Below are 17,631 nucleotides of genomic sequence, written 5' to 3' on the forward strand. Positions count from 1 at the left end.
AATTTTTCTAAAACCAGAGAGTATAGGCCATATAATTCAGCACTTCCTCACAAGATAATGCCTCCATCCAAGGAATCCATCCAGTGAGCTTCTCTAAACTGCTTCCACTACACATATATCTCTCCCTAAATATGGAGACAAAAACTGTATGCAGTACTCCAGATATAGTCTACACAATGTTCTGCACAATTGTAGCAAGTTCCTCAACTTGTTTCCACCATTCCTCTTTAATAAATACTGGCATTCCAATTACTTTCCCAATTACAATGTTGGTCTAGAATGATAACAGTAACAAATGCATGGGAACACCATCACCTGAAAGTTCCTCTTCATGCCACACAGCATCCTGACTTAGAATTAAATTGCCGTTTCTTTACTGTCACTTGATCACAATCATGGAACTCATCTGCTAACAGAACTGCAAAACAACACCACATGGACTGTAGTGATTCAAAAAGGCAGCTCTCTACAATCTCCCCAAGGGTAACTAGGAATGAACGTTAACTGCTGACCCAGCCAGTGATACCCACATCAATGAAAGAACATTAAAAAGAAATGCATGCTAACATTTTGTGATTAATGTATAAGGACACTCAAATCCCTCTGTGCTGAAGCGTTTTGCAGTGTCCCTCCATTTAAATAAAATTCTGCTTTCCTATTCTTGTCAAAGTGGACAACTCACATTATACCCAATCTGCTAACTCTCTGCTCACTCTCTCAGTCTAACAAATCTCTTTGCAGGGTTTTAATTTTGTATCCTCCTCGCAAATTGCTTCCAACCATCTTTGTATTATCAGCAAACCTAAGTACAATTGCAATATCTATATCCAAGCCAATAACATAGACCATAAATATTTGAGATTGCAGCACTGATCCCTGAGACACTCCACTAGTTAGAGCTTTCCAGCCTGAAATGTATGCATCTATCCCAACTCTGCTTGCTCTTATTCAAGCCTCTAATCATTCTAATATAACACCCCATCACCATGAATTCTTGTGTAATAATCTTTTATAGGACATTTTATCAAACTTCTTTTGGAAATCTAGTTATACTGCATCTATTAGTTTCCCCCATTTCTACCCTGTTCATATTATCTTAAAAGAACTCTAAACTTTCAAATATGATTTCCTTTTCATGAAACCATATTGATTCTGTCTGAAACCAGGCTGATATAGTCATATTAAATAGTTCACCTTTTGTAGTCTAATTATCTATGCCATTAATTATTTTGATTACTTTGTGTACCTGACACCACATTTAAACGCTTTGTTTACGTTGATGGCTATACATTTTTGAGCCTCCACAATTCCTCGTTTTCATTTCTTAAGACAATACTTTGATTTATGTTTTTCTGGTCCAAAATGAATGATCTCACACTTGTTTGCAATAAAATCCATTTCCCACACTTTCATCTCTACAATTAATTTATAAATAACAGTAATTTTATGATTATTTCCATAATTTAAAATGTGATCACTTTTTAAATTATAAAGTAATGGATTCCTTCATAGTTTAAAACAATATGTACAATAGGAAGCAACATCTGCTTTCAAATGCTAACTTGAAGAATGTTTGAGATACATATTATGATCAGGGATGTCCATCCTATTGGCAGCTGTAAAATGGGTGAGATTGATCAGGAAATGAATGGACAACATTTGCAAGAGAGTTCTGACCATGTAGCACTCTGTCTAATTATTCAGTTGAATTTTATATTGGAGTCAGAAGTACTAATTTATATGGAATTAATCATTATCATGTAATCTTCCACGGGAAGGAATATTGAGAGACGGTGTGTAATAGAAGTTGATTCATTGCCATTGGTTCTACCACGTGGAACTATTGAACTTGCTGAGGCCTGTCAACTAGTGTGGACCCATCAAGCACTGTGAAGAGGTTTTGAACTTTCTGAAGTGTCGTTTATGAATGAGAGTGCTTCTTTCAATACAGTTAACATAGAAATGTGATGGATTGAACTATATAGAGATCTGAACAATGTGGGCTTTGGTGAGATGTGCGACAGAATTGGCCGACAGGTACAATGAGGTTCTCCTGACTTTGACAGAAACCTGTGTCATCTGCGAAGTATTCCATAAGCAGTATACAACATTCTTGCTAGGCAGCAGCAGGAAGCCGATTGCTGGAAATTAACATTTACTAAATACCATATTTACAGCCCAACTCACCTCATTAACATTCAGTGTCCCATTTTACCAAACACCCCAAACAAGCTTGAATTCAATAAAGCCTCCCCAACAGCAGATTCAGCTCACCACTTCAAACGACCTGCACGTCGGAAACTGGACACCGACATCTCAGAAAATGCTCCGTGGGTATCAGCCACATGCATTCCACACCCATGGACACTACCATCCAACATGTACCTGTTACTAAGAACCCTCATGGCATGGCTTTGATCCATTTACAGGATGCATACTTGGTGCTGCATTGGCAACTATCATAACAATGTTGCAGCAAGGACACTGTGCTCTCAGGGACACACATCCAGCTGATGGGCCAGGCTGCACCTGTGGACTCTTCACTTGTTTTCATATGCTCACTCACTATGAGCCGACCTGGATGTCCCTTTCTTGCATTGCCTTGCCTTACCTGTTTGCAGTTTGCCACCATTGCCAGAGATTCCAGGCTTATGCTACTGCTTCCTTGCTCCACCATTTAGCACAGGGAGAGGAAGCTGGTCATTATGTCAGCAGATGTCACTCACATCAAGGTGTTTCAAGCCTTTATCAGGGGTTTATGGCACAGTAAGCTATAATGTCCAGATCTTGCATGGGTCAGGACTCTGACCTCATTAGCAGAGAGGTGTTGTATGACAGGCAGCACATAACCCATCTTGACTCTTTCTGCTCTATTGTAGGCTGTTTTCCTCAGGGAATGAGAGGGGGAGGGCAGGTCCTTCCAGAGATGAAAGTGAGTGGAGCGGCACAGTGGCACGGTGGTTAGCACTGCTGCCTCACAGTGCCAGAGACCTGGGTTCAATTCCCGCCTCAGGCGACTGACTGTGTGGAGTTTGCACATTCTCCCCGTGTCTGTGTGGGTTTCCTCCAGGTGCTCTGGTTTCCTCCGACAGTCCAAAAATGTGCAGGTTAGGTGAATTGGCCATGCTAAATTGCCTGTAATGTTAGGTGACGGGGTAAATGTAGGGTCTGGGTGGGTTGCGCTTCGGTGGGTCGGTGTGGACTTGTTGGGCTGAAGGGCCTGTTTCCACAATGTAAGTAATCTAATCTATGATTGTTGGTACAGGTGAGAAGGTGTCCTGAATGAATGAGTAAGCAGCACAGAGGGCATGCAAGATTAATGGTGTTGGGGTTGAGATGGATGCAAGTGAGTGGGCAATGGCAGGCAACTGTAACAATAGTAGAGTATGGCACTGAGTACAAAACCACAGGGAGAGTGACTGTAAGATATCAGAGAAAAGATGGTGGCAAAGTGGAGAAGGACAATCTTCTTACATCTCTGGACATTCCTCCAGATGGATTAGGCTGCTTTTAGCCAGCTGACAATTTGGACCGACCTGGCAATGTTTTGTGTCATGGCCTCCATTGCTGTCCTAGAGCAGAAAGAAGGACTGTGTTGGCACCACTCCATTCAGCACTACCTGTTGTACCCTGCCCAGGAAACAAAGCATTGTTTTTCCCCCATTTGCAATGTCTGAGGCAAATGTCAGAAACTATGCAGGGCAGCTCTGGGCTGGTGGTACTTGAGTGCGTGCATCACATGCTCTTAAAGATGGCATAGGTGCAAGTGCCATTATCAAAGATGTCAATTGTAAACACACTGCTTAAATGCTATTAACTGGGCTGACATTGTCAGTAGTTCATAGTGTGTAGAAATCTAATTACTAAACATTACCATGAGAGATAAAAAAAAAATGATTGAGGGGTAGTTGGTAAACTTTAAAAGCAGAATAAAGTAGTGATTGTTGAATTTCCTAGCTTCAAAGACATCTCAAATCAACAGGAGAAATACAGGCAGGAAAAGTGCTCCTAGATTACAAAAAGCCTGAAAGAGACTATACAGGTAGTTTAACAGGGGAAAACTTCTGTGACAACAATTCTGTGGAATTCATCACACATAATAAGCAAATTGCTTTGATATAAATGGCAGGTCACATGTTTTAAAGAACAGAAGAGTCCTTCTCAACCTCCTCACTACTATTTATCCTGAAACAAATTTCACTGAAAAAGCTCGTTAACTGATCTTTTGCACATTGCTATTTGTGGACAATTAATATATTCACAATGACTGTTATGTTTTGTATTATAAATGCAACAACAATTTGAAATGATTTGGGATGTTCTGAAGCCATAGAAAACTTGTTGTAAATGTATGCAATTTTGTTTTGCTTACTGAATCCTGTAATCTAATATTATATTCATTATATAATGTATTCCAAATATTTTTTCTGTTCATAGTTGACACTATTTGTTTCCCTGATCAGCCTTTGCTCATGTACATGGCAATTATAACTAAATACAGTAAAATGTTTGTAAAGAACACAGCAATTATTTTAAAACTTCTCTTTTGTTTCCAGTCATGTTTGTAGTTGCGAGTTGAATAAAAGTGGATGGAACATCGATGGGAGGTTGTGAGCAGGAAGGGAATAATCAGCATGGAAATGCAATTTTACAGCACAACAGTGAAACTGGTTGGGATACTCATGTTACATTCCCATTGAATAACTATAAATGTAGAAATCTGAAACATAAGCACATTGTTCAAACATAAAACCATTCTGAAAACTATTTTTAGCGTAGATTTATTTGCATTCCCTTTTTTCTCCGGAATTACCATTTACTAGCACTGCAGAATTATCATTTACTAGCACTGTAGCTGGAAATGTTACTCTGACCAGCTAGCACAAGGTGTGCATAATGGTTTCCTATATAATTGATATGTTGAAATGTTTTTTTCCATGAGGCTAAAAAAGAAATCAGTCTGCATTAGACTGTTTCTTGCCACTGCCCCACCTCAGACCTGTGAGCTGTCTGCATACATAGAAATCAAGCAGCTCTCAAATTTACATACTTCCACAAAATTTCAACCCACATCAAACAACCACATGGAAATTAGAAAGCTTTTGGGTTCAGTTTGACAGAGACCTGTTCAGGACCTTACAATGGTTCATAGGAAAGAGAGATTATTCAGAGCAGTTTGGAAATAAATTACCTCAGGGAATGAGTTTAGATGTGAAATTTCCAGAACAGGAATATTTGGTTAGAAACCAGTTTATATTCAATGGATTGGGAAAGTCTGAGATCTCAATTGTGTGAATATTCCAGGTAAAAGACCTTGCATCTCACAGGCCCGAAACTGTGAAGAAACAATTAAGTCAAAACCTATAGATTTGACAGAAACGGCATTTCTGTGGCTTTTGAATAACTGTAAAGTGATGGTGTAAGGGAGTAGATGGAATTTTGATTTGGTGTATGCTTTGAAATCTATTGAACTGTTATGTTTAGATAGCTTAGTTTGCTTTATTTTATTTTAGTTCCTCTTATGTAATAAATTTCTTTTATTCGTAAAACCAAATTTGCAGCCTCATGTACTTAATGTTTCAGCAGCCACATTAAATTAAATATGATCCCAGATTCTATTCTGGGATCTGACTTATCCAGTGGTAATCTTTGGACTATAACAATATTCCCATCAAGTTTAGGGTAGGACTTGATTTTGTGAATCAGAAATGTTGCATATGGTGTTTGTGACTAAGGAACAAGGGTATACCACATTTGATCCATAGGATTGTCATAGTTAAATCAGCACTGCAAATGTTCCTTAGATTGTCCCCGGGAAGAAAATAAATGATAGAGCTGTGGTTTCTGTTCTGGATGGCAGGATGCCCACTGGATTGGATTGCATCAACTGGGGTGACCTCAATTAGAAGCAAGTAGAATGGTTGCTTGGTGATATACTGGAAAATTATTACATAAGGAATTTACTCTGGCATGACTCACTACATTCCGGAGAACAGAAATTATAAAAATTCAACGTTGAGCAACAAACCTTGTTCTCGTGAGAAGCATACAGATGCAACCATAATATTATACAATGACCACTTCAGTGAGTAAAAACAACCTTACAGAAATTTCTTTCACTTGAGAATTGTTTGATTGCTCATTATACATCTGCAAACTGAAATTTTCAGCCAATAACAAATTTCACTTCAAATGACAAAAATTCTGTTCCTACCTATTTCTTCGCCAAGGGAGGAATTCAATATTGAACCAGCAGATGTGACTACAGCACAATTTCTGTAGGCCTGTGTGTTAGTCCTGATCTTGTTCAGTGGTATTTTAGGAAAATGCTTTTTCCATCTAGCTGTAGAAAATGGAGCCTCCTTCCCATCGAGGGTTCTTACTTTGATTTTGTCTTTGAGTTCACAGAGAAGCTCTTCTCCAATCATCTTTTCCATGCCACTTTTCCTTTGAAACTGGACACCATGTCTGTTTTCATTCATATAGTCTTTCATAGCTTTCCGTAAACGAGGATTCAGCATCCCAGATGAAACATTTCCTCTCCACAGATTGGCAAGCACTGAACTGGATTTTGAAAACTCCAAGTCCTCTAGCTCTAAGGAATCTAGATTTTCAAGAAATGGGTCTACTTCATAGTTTTGTTTTTGCTTATTTTTTGATATCCTTTTGTGAGGTTTAGATTTAGTATCTTGAATAATTGTTTCCTCGTACATATTGCCATCATTAGCAATTTTAACTAGCGTATTTATTAGCTTGTGTTGAATGTGCTGGTCGGTGCCAATCTTCATCTTCTTCACTCTTATCTTGACTTGAAGTTCACCATTTTCTTCCACTTGGCTCCATTTTAGATTTCCATCATTCAAAGAATCTAAATGCAATGAATGCACAGAATCTTCATCATTCTCAAAGAAAAGGCTATTTTCTCTTTGACTTGCTGAGACCTTTGGATTTGGGAAAGCTCCCATAAAGACTCTCTGTTTACCCTGTACGGGGAAGAGCCTTCTTGTCTCAGTGAATGTGAAAGAGCTGGCTGGACGCTCATCTGTTTTGGAGTCTGTGAAATATGTAAACAGCAGCAAGAAGACGAGTGCCCATGCCAGTATCCCAATCAGTACTAGCTGCTTCCACTGCTTGGTCTTGGCTTTCATTGTCCAAGCTGCACCAAACTCCTCTTGGATTCAGCACAGCTGGAGTGTGAAAAAGCCAGCTAAAAAACAATAAAATAAAGGACAGATTTGATTAACAGAGAAGCATTACAGTGAGAAATGTCAAAAAAAAAGTTAGCAAAATCAAAAGACCTTATTTTAAAGAAGGAATCTCTGGTCACACCATTTTTTTTAAAAAGGGACACTGCCACCATTTCTCAGAACAGGAGCAAAGTAGCGGAGTGTCTTTATTGTTACAATGACATCACAAAAAAGGGACAAAAGATGTCACAACACAATGACGCATTGGCACAAATTCCTTTATCTGAGTCAAGTGCTTGCCAAAGTCTTTACCATACATTTGGTACATTTTAAAAAGTACGATTAACCAATTTTTTTTCATATAATACCTTTTGTGGGATGGGGAAGCGTTATCTTGCTATGTGGAACTTTTGGCAAAATGCATGTGAGCATGGATAATTAACAATGATACATTCATTGGAATTTAGGACGTTAGCATGGTATTCAAAAGGCATCTCCACACCTCAGTTCTACACTGAAGTGTCACCCTAAAGTTTATGCTCAAGTCTTGAGTGGGGTTTGACCCATAGCTTCCAACACAGAGACTGACACCGTTGATAAAAGAAAAATCAAAAACAAAATACTTTTAAGAAACAAGCTGAACTTAAGATATTTGACAACTATCAGTAAAATAAGAATTATCAAAAGCAGAAAGTTTCCTTCACAAAGAGAACACTAATAAAAGGCATCATTCACTTCATAGTGATTAATGGCTTCATACAACACTTTTGAAAATAATACAAATAAATTAAAACCAGGGTCCATACTTTTTTTTTATATAGTATACAGAAGTTACATAGAATTTACAGCACATGCCATTTGACCCAAATAATCCATGCTGGCATTTATGCTACTTATCCTCTTTCTATGCTTCTTCATCGCATTGTCGGCATGACCTTCTTTTCTATTTTCCTCTCATAAATGCCATTTTGCTCAACCACTTGCTGTGGTAGCAAGCTCCACATTCCAACTAATACCTGGGTAAAGACATTTCTTTAAACATTCTTTGGTTGATTTCTTGGTGACATCCTCACATTGCCTTTTGTTTTGCTCATCCCCAATAGTGGGAATGCTTCCTCTCTGCCTGTGCCATCAAAACATTTTGTAATTGTAAAGACCCCTATCAGCCTTATCTTTTCAAGAGAAAAGAAATCTGATGTGTTTACCCTCTCCTGTTTGGCATAACCTATGCTTTTGATATGATTCTTCTAGATTTTTATTGCATCCTATGTTATGCTTATATATCACTTTTTTATGTAGAATCTGAACTGCAAACAACATTCTAAGTGTGCTCTGACCAAGATTTGGTACAAGTTGAGCATAAGCTCTCTATTTTTGAATTCCACCCCTCTCAAATTAAACCCTCGTGCTCTCTTGGTGTGTGTATTTTTTAGGATACCTTGCTAACCTGCATCGCTATTTTATGTGATTTGTGAATTTATACTCCCTTTATCTTATCAGGAATTCCTCAGAGTCTTCATGAACTGCTCTGACACTGCAGAACCGAATACCTGGTCATCAGAAAGTCTGGACCATAATTTCTAATCTAATCTTCCAATAAAATGTCCATCAGATGCATCTGTTTGGTAAATACTGAAGCAAATAATTCTTTAATATTTCAACTATTTTGTCATCATTGCCAAGGATTTTATCCTTTGCATCCCAGAGTGATTCTATATCCATTTCAACATCTTTATTTTTTATTTATGTACCTATAAAGTATGCAGCACTGTTTTATGTTCCTTGACAATTTAAATGCTTGTCTTTATCTTCTCTCCTATTCTTAATGCATTCTCTATTGTTATGCTCCCCCCTGGTGTTCATACACTTAGTCTTTTTTTTATCATGCCTTCAATTATTATTAGGTTTAAAACACTACCCACACCAGGAGTTGCACAAGGAAGACAAGACTCATAGTAATGTCTGTTATCCATAGCTTGCTTTTCCTCAAACAGGTTAATCAGTCTGAAGCAAGAAGCTATAGCTTGAGGGGTTTCAGTCAACATCAAGCATGCTGACTTGAAGGATCACCCACCCTTACTGTCTTCCATTAGCATGTTGGTAGGATTGGCAGGTTAACAATTAACCTGCTTGGCCATGTTATGACCTGGGAGAAAGTGAGGACTGCAGATGCTGGAGATCAGAGCTGAAAAATGTGTTGCTGGAAAAGCGCAGCAGGTCAGGCAGCATCCAAGGAGCAGGAGAATCGACGTTTCGGGCATAAGCCCTTCTTCAGGCTTATGTCCGAAACCTCGATTCTCCTGCTCCTTGGATGCTGCCTGATCTGCTGCGCTTTTCCAGCAACACATTTTTCAGCATATTTTGAGCTGACCTGGTGTGACCAACAAATCCTAATGAGGGATTCAAATACAGGACCTTTGGATATCCAATGTATTATGTTTTTATGCATTCACAATGTTTAAGTGTATAATTTGTTCTTGTTTATCAGTGAAATATCTTTTTCCTCAGCTTTATTGAACACTTTGGCTACTGTGAAGACTTCACCAAGACTTCTCTTCAGTGAGAATGGGATGTGGTTTGCAAGAAGGAATTTTGGGGGAGGGAGGAATTGTGACAAAGGCTCCTCACACGTTCGCAAATTCAGTTCCTCACCTGACAATGTGGGACACATTATCCTCTACGAACAGGCTTTGCTGGCAACTTTTAAGACGCTCAGAAGATTTGTGTGACTCCATTAATCCCTGACCCACCTTTAACAATCTTGATGGCTCGTGCGACAGGGATGGCATGTTTATTCGCTTTGGAGATTGGCACATTGCTTCTTCTGTGGGCCTGATTACCATACTTCCTACTGTAACCAGTGTTTCAGGTTGATCATCTTCACAATGAAAGCTCACTGAACCATAACAATAACTCGGCTTCTGTCTCCACAGATGTTGCCTGACCTACTTTATCATGTTGATGGCCTTCTAATTCATTACCTGAAGGAATATTATATTATGGTTATGGTTGCCTCCATAGCCATCTAATATAACTTCTCATATCTACGCTGGTTCATATTAGTAAATTCAATTGTGAATCAAGTCTGATAAATGTGATGACTTTGAGTACTAACTCTGTTTCTTCCTCAGATGCTGTTGGATTTTCTGAGTATTGCTAGAATTGTATTTTACTTTTCTTTCAAGTTTCAAAATTGTAGTATGTTGTTTCTTTGCCAGGTTTCTTTCATACTGGTTTAGGAAGGAGTTGCGTAGACACCGGGAGAGCTCCGTTAGCTTATCCCTTTTTGTACTCCTTAGGGTTAATTAATTTTAGTGTGCTGCAAAATCTCTCTTTCTTGTTGATTTACCTAATTATTGTTTTCTCCTTCTCCTTTCCACTATTCAGGGTGTGTAAACTACCCCTATTAATTTGATTGATCTTGCATTATCTTATATCGCTGGCTATATCGATTCTACTTCAGCTTTACTGATAGTTATGCATTTATTTTCAAATGTCATTACAATAATTTTAATAAGCACAGTTATTTCACATCCATCTTTCTATCCTTTCCAAATGTGTTATGCTCTGCAGTGTGTTATTTCCATCCTGATTTTTCTGTAGCTATGCCTCCGTAATGTCAACTATATATGAATCATCAAAATGAATGATTGCCTCTAGTCATCCATGTTTTATTACAGAATTGTGTATTGCTTTACAGTTTAAATTATTAATAGAAGCAATTCTTCTCATTTTATCTTAGCCATCTTTTTGTATTCCTATTCTAAAACCCTATTTATTTCTTGACCGTCTATGCCCTCCCTTAACTTAGTATGCCATAAAAATATTTCCGCTTTTATTTATAATGAATTTATTTCCATTCTTGTAGTTTTGCTATAACTTACTAATTTTAAACAATTGCCATTTCCCTTTGTACCCTTTCTGCTGTCACACAGGTTCCATTCTACTTCAGATGGAGTCTATTCAGGTTCAGTCTAATGAAATCTGTTTTTAAAAAAACGTCACAAGACATTTTTACATTAGTATCTTTAAGAATGATTTACCTATATTTTAAGCCACAACTGGCTCTTCTGGGAATGAAGTCATGCTAGTCTTGAAGAGGTGGAAGGTGAGTGCAGTTGCTAGTGGAGGAAGGTCTCAATTCTATATGAACACCAATAACTCAAGAACAACGAAGAGTCCAGAAGAAGTGAGAGCAGGAAGCCATCTGCTGGTTAGGATCCCTTGCAGTGTCAGCTCTGAGATAGGTGCAAGACATTCTGCAGAAAACTGGAAGAAAGGAAGTTACATCATTCAAAATGAACAGTATCTGGACTCCTGATTCCCGAGTTAGTCATTAATTAGTCAGAATCAGTTATTACTGCCTAAGAAGGTCTCCCAAAAGGTTTCCAATTATGCGGAATATTCCAAGTTCTTGGCTGAGAAACTTGACCATCCATCTTTTCTTATGGCACAGTTTAGATCCTATATATATGTAAAGGGATGCAAAACAGAGTGCAGTAACTCAATGAATCCATCTGATGTTTACCACTGACTGGGCACGACATAACTCGATCAGAATGCTAATATAATTTCTTGTGATACAACTTTCTGTCCTTCTCTTAAATTTATTACTGGAAGGCAGTTTATGCTGACTCTTATTACAAGTGCAAAGGATTTGTAAAAACTGCAATCCATTTACGGTTAGTTGACTCTTTTCATTTGGCACAGTCTGGTTCTGCTTCCCAATAGTTAACTTTTTTTAAGAACAAGAGGAAAAGAGCAACAGTGAATTCATGCATCTGCACTGGGTAGGATATTGAAAGCAGCCTGGGATTTCAAATCTCAATCACAATAAATACCTAAAAGGGACAGAGTGAATACAAACCCACACTGTCCTGTTCCTCATAAGACAACGCATCTGTTTCAAGTATTATTTTAAAAAAACTTCTTCAAGCTGCTTCCAATGCAATATGCTTCCTACTCCAGATGTGATCTCATCAATGCCCTTATAGTTCAAACATAACCTCATGACTTTTTAATTCAATCCCCCTTGCAATAAATGACTGCATTCAATGAGCTTTCCTAATTACTTCCTGTACTTGCATACAAAACTTTTGCAATTCATGCAGTAAGAAAATTAGATTCCTCTGCATTTCAGAGCTTTGCAATCTCTCACCATTTAGACAATATGTTTCTTTTTTATCCTTCCTGCCAAAATGGACATGTTTTTATTTTCCAATTTTTGTTTTAATAATTCAAAGGATATGGGCATCACATAATCTTTGTGTGCAGAAGCACTGTGCTCAGCATTGCAACTGGTCAGAACACTTAACAAGTGTTCAAAGAAAAGGGGATAAATATATAATATAATTTTATGTGCTAAAAATGTTTAAATACTTCAGTAAAGTCATCCAATGTCATGCCTGGAAGTGCTGAAAACATATAATCATACATAGTTCATGCATTGGTGCTAATTTTTCAACATTCCCTATATTTGGTGAAGATTCCTTTAGACTGGAAAATACTAAACATATCTCCTTTATTCCATAAAAATGAGGGAGACAGAAAACAGTAAACTACGGGCAGGTCAGCTTAACATTTGTCACAGGGAAGATAGACTCATAGATTCATAGCACGGAAACAGACCGTTCAGTCCAACTTGTCCATGCCGACCAGATATCCTAAACTAATCTACAGTGAAGAAACAGGCAATTTGGCCCAATAAGTCCACACTGACCCTCCAAAGGATAACCCACCCAATCCCATTCTCCTACCCTATATTCACCCCTGACTAATGCACCTAACATTATAGGCAATTTAGCATGACCAACTCACCTGGCCTATGGGAGGAAACCAAAGCACCCAGAGGAAGCCCATGCAGACACGGGGAGAATGTGCAAACTCCACACACACAGTTGCTCGAGGTGGGAACTCAGGTCCCTGGCACTGTGAGGCAACAGTGCTAACCACTGATCCACCGTGCTGCCTCCAATCTAGTGCCATTTGCCAGCACTTGGACCATATCCCTCTAAACCCTTCCTATTCATACCTATACAGATGCCTTTTAAATACTATAATTGTACCAGCCTCCACCACTTCCTCTGGCAGCTCATTCCAAACACGCACCACCCTCTGTGTGAAAACATTGCCCCTTAGGTCCCTTTTTATATCTTTCCTCTCTCACCCTAAACCTATACCCTCTAGTTCTGGACTCCCCCACCTTAGGGAAAGGACCTTGGCTATTTACCATATCCATGCCCCTTATAATTTTATAAACCTCTATAAGGTCATCCCCTCAGTGTCTGATGTTCCAAGGAAAATAGCCTCAGCCTGTTCATCCTCTCCCTATTGCTCAAATCCTCCAACCCTGGCAACATCCTTGTAAATCTTTTCTGGACTCTCTCAAGTTTCACAACATTCTTCTGACAGGAAGGAGACCAGAATTGCATGCAATATTCCAACAGTGGCCTAACCAATGTCCTGTGCAGCCGTAACATGACCTCCCAACTCCTATACTCAATACTCTGACCAATAAAGGAATGTATATCAAATGCCTTCTTTAACTATCCTATCCACCTGTGGCTCTATTTTCAAGGAACTATGAACCTGCACTCCAAGGTCTCATTGTTCAGCAACATTCCCCAGGACCTTACCATTAAGTCCTGCTCTGATTTGCTTTTCCAAAATGCAGCACCTCACACTTATTTAAATTAAACTCCATCTGCTACTCCTTAGCCCACTTAGAAACTAATTGTTAAAAGCATTTCTAAAAGGAGACAACAAAGTGCAAACCATCCATAAACATTCATCGCTCCACCACCAATATTCAGTAGCAGCAATGTGTACCATCTATCAGATGCACAAGATTTACCAAGGCTCCTTTGATTGTACCTTCCTAATCTTGACCACTACAATCTGGAAGGAAAAGGGCAGCAGGCACATAGCAACACCACCACCTGCAAGTTCCTTTCCAAGCTACTCACCACTCTGACTTGGAAATATATCATTGTTCCTTTAGTGTTACTGGGTCAAATTCTGGAACTCACTCCCTAATAGCATTGTGGGTGTACCTATATCAAATGGATGTGGATTAAGAAGGTAGCTCACCACCACTTTCTCAAGGTCAACCAGGAATGGGTGATGAATTCTGGTTCATCTGATGATGCCCATATCTCTGAATGAACACAAAAATATTCCCCCAGCCTGACATAATTACATATTGATTGTCAAAGAAATGCATTGCCGTGTGTCGCTCATGATGTCTGTTGGGATAGATGATGGGAAAATAGCACACACCCTCTTTGTCTAGTATTAGCTGCTCTAATTTGTCTGGCAAGATTAATGGTTGCTTCCTTCAGTGAGTGGTAATGAATGGGTTAGTGAAATGCCAAGTGAAGCCATGAGTCTTTTAAATGAGAGTGTAGCCCAGATAGTGAGTGGCTGAGATGGATAGCTGAGTAAGTGGCTGGGTGGATAATTGGATGAGATGGGTAGGTGGCTGAATGGCTAAGTCAGTGAGTGTGTAGGTGGATGGTGTTAGTAACTGGGTAATCCATTAAATAGTAAGGTCCATGGCAGGATTGGTGTGGGAGCAGTTGTGGAAGGATCATAATCAGATCTAATGGGTCAGGTCAATCAGGTAGTTGAGGTGTATTTAGGTTGTCATGATACAACTGAGCAGGTCAGGTCCAGTTGTGGCTGTAGTGAGTTAGTCTGAGAGTTAGTAGAGTCTGGTCCAAAAGCTTAAACAGAAGATATGCACAACATTGCACGGATAAGTACCTGAAAAAAATGACCATAACCTTGTCAGCTACAATAAATTCCAGCCAATATATTCTCCCCAACCACCTCTCACACCTTAGTCTTGCACTTCCAAATTCTAGTAATCTCTAGCAGCTGCTAATCTCAGAGTTATCTACTTGTTTTTCTTAAATTTCATGCAAAAAAAAATCCTTTTCTGGTTTGTTTCATATTTAGGAAAAACATCTAAGTGGGAAAGGTCAGTTATCATAAATAATGTTATGTCCTTTCAAACAAATGAATTAAAATGTTCCTGTTTACAAATACACATACCTTTTTTAAACAGAAAACATAATGCGATATTTGACTAATAAAAGGTTGATACTTATGCAAAACACTGCGAACAAATGGGAGTTAAATATGACCCCCATTTAAATTTGATTTACTGAACAAAATGTTGTGTATTTCATCCTTCATAATCATCCTAATTAGTATGTTTGTCAATTTGCACTATCCTATTAAGGTGTGTTTAGTATAGAGATTGTCAAGATTGGTTATTGACAGTGCTAACACACCACACTAAGTTGTAAATATGAATGCATGTATTTCAAGCAACCTTTTTATTTACAATAAAAGCACTAGCTGGTTCTGTCACTGCTTCCTTCCCACAAAATACTTTGCTTAGTTTCTTTTTTAGAAAAATGGCAGAGTCCAGAGTTAGAATTTAAGTTAGCAGTTTCAGTCTGGCAAGCTATAGTACAGCCACAGGATAATTCATGCCTATGACATTTGTTTTACTTTTCTCTTGAAATATCTTGCTTTGTACTTAGATACCTCATTAAAGGAGGGATGGAGGGATAGGGGGTTGGTTGAATTCAGAGGATTGCCAAATGATACTAAAATCAACCAGGATGCTCTAACAATTATGGACACTCACAGACACCTCCTCCTACTGCCCCCTCGACCACGACCTCACCTCCCATCATCAAACCATCATCTCTCAGACCATTCATAACCTCATCATCTCAGAGGATCTCCCATCCACAGCCTGCAACCTCGTAGTCCAGGAATGCTACATTGTCTGATCAACCTCTTATCCAAAATTCACAAACCTGACTGCCTCAGTCTCCACTGTTCCTGCCCTACCGAACGTATCTCCTCATACCTTGACACTGTCCTGTCCCCCTTGGTCCAGGATCTCCCCACATACATTCGGGACACCACCCATGCCCTCCACCTAATCCATGACTTTCATTTCCCCAGCCCCCACCATCTCATCCTCACCATGGGCATCCAGTCCCTGTACATGTCCATCTGCCGTGGTGAAGGCCTCCAAGCTCTCTGCTTCTTCCTCTCCTGCCGACCCAACCAGTACCTTTTCACCGATACACTTAATCGTTTGATGGAGCTGGTCCTCACTCTCAACAACTTCTCCTTTGAATCCTTCCACTTCCTTCAGACCAAATCAATGCCCATGGACACCCGCTTGGGCCTCTACTATACCTCCTCTTCATCGGATACATGGAACAGTCCACCTTTCACAGGTACACAAGCACCAACCCCCACCTTTTCCTCCGCTACATTGATGACTGTATTGGCGCAACCTTATGCTCCCATGAAGAGGTTGAACAGTTCATCAACTTCACGAACACTTTCCATCCTGATCTCAAGTTCACCTGGACTATCTCAGACACCTCCCTCCCTGTCGCCATCTCCAGCAACTGACTCAATACACACATTACTTCAAACTCATCGATTCCCACAGCTACCTGTACTACACCTCCTCCCACCCAACCCCCCTCCCCATAAAAATGCTATCCCTCACTTCCAATTCCTCTGCTTCCGCTAAAACTGCTCCCAGGAGGAGCAATTCCACTCCAGAACATTCCAGATGGCCTCCTGTTTCAAGAACCACAATTTCCCCTCTCCATGTGGTCAACAATGCCCTCCAGTGCATCTCCTCCACTTCCCGCACCTCCACCCCTCCAACCGCACCAAGGATAGAACCTCTCTGGTCCTCATCTTCTACCCCACCAATCTCCAGATACAGCGCATCATCCTCCGCCATTTCTGCCATTTACAATCAGACCGCACCACCAGAGATATATTTCCCACCCCATCCCTATTAGCATTCTGCATAGGCCATTCCCTCTGCAACTTCCTCGTTAGGTCCACATCCTTCACCAACCCACCCTTCACTGCTGGCACCTTCCTTTGCCACAGCAAGAGGTGTAAAATCTACATCTGCACCTCCCCCTCACCTCCATCCAAGGCCCCAAAGGATCCTTCCACATCCGGCAGAGATTTTCCTGCACATCCAAACACCTCATCTACTGTCTTTGTTGCTCTCAATGTGGTCTCCTCTACATTGGGGAGATAGGACGCCAAATTGTGGAATATTTCAGGGAACATCTCTGGGACACATGAACCAAATAACTCCACCACCGTGTAGCTGACCACTTCGACTTCCCCTTCCACTCTGCCAAGGTCATGCAAGTCCTGGGCCTCCTCCACCAACAAATCCCAGCTACCCATTGCCTGGAAAAAGAATGCCTCATCTTCTGCCTTGGGACCCTCTGACCACACAGTATCAACATCTCTGGGTGTTGTTTCCTCCAGTTTCCTCATCTTCTCTTCCCCCATCTCATCCCAGATCCAACTCTCCAACTCGGCACCACCCTCTCGAACTGACCTACCTGTCCATCTTCCTTCCCACCTATCC

At 39.9% G+C, this 17,631-nt stretch overlaps 1 protein-coding gene across 1 annotated transcript in view; it reads right to left on the reverse strand.

The window, feature by feature from the left end:
* LOC122550674 (beta-galactoside alpha-2,6-sialyltransferase 2-like) overlaps nucleotides 1-17,631 on the reverse strand; it is an 89,708-nt gene that overhangs the window by 41,032 nt on the left and 31,045 nt on the right. Inside the window, exons 2-3 of the mRNA XM_043691760.1 lie at nucleotides 11,231-11,456; nucleotides 6,215-7,207 (exon numbers count right to left, since the gene is read on the reverse strand). Of these exons, the coding sequence (XP_043547695.1) occupies nucleotides 6,215-7,148 (934 nt within the window). The 5' untranslated portion in view covers nucleotides 7,149-7,207; nucleotides 11,231-11,456. The remainder of the gene's footprint in view (nucleotides 1-6,214; nucleotides 7,208-11,230; nucleotides 11,457-17,631) is intronic.

Source organism: Chiloscyllium plagiosum, chromosome 6 (assembly GCF_004010195.1).
Source record: "Chiloscyllium plagiosum isolate BGI_BamShark_2017 chromosome 6, ASM401019v2, whole genome shotgun sequence".
NCBI lineage: Eukaryota > Metazoa > Chordata > Chondrichthyes > Orectolobiformes > Hemiscylliidae > Chiloscyllium > Chiloscyllium plagiosum.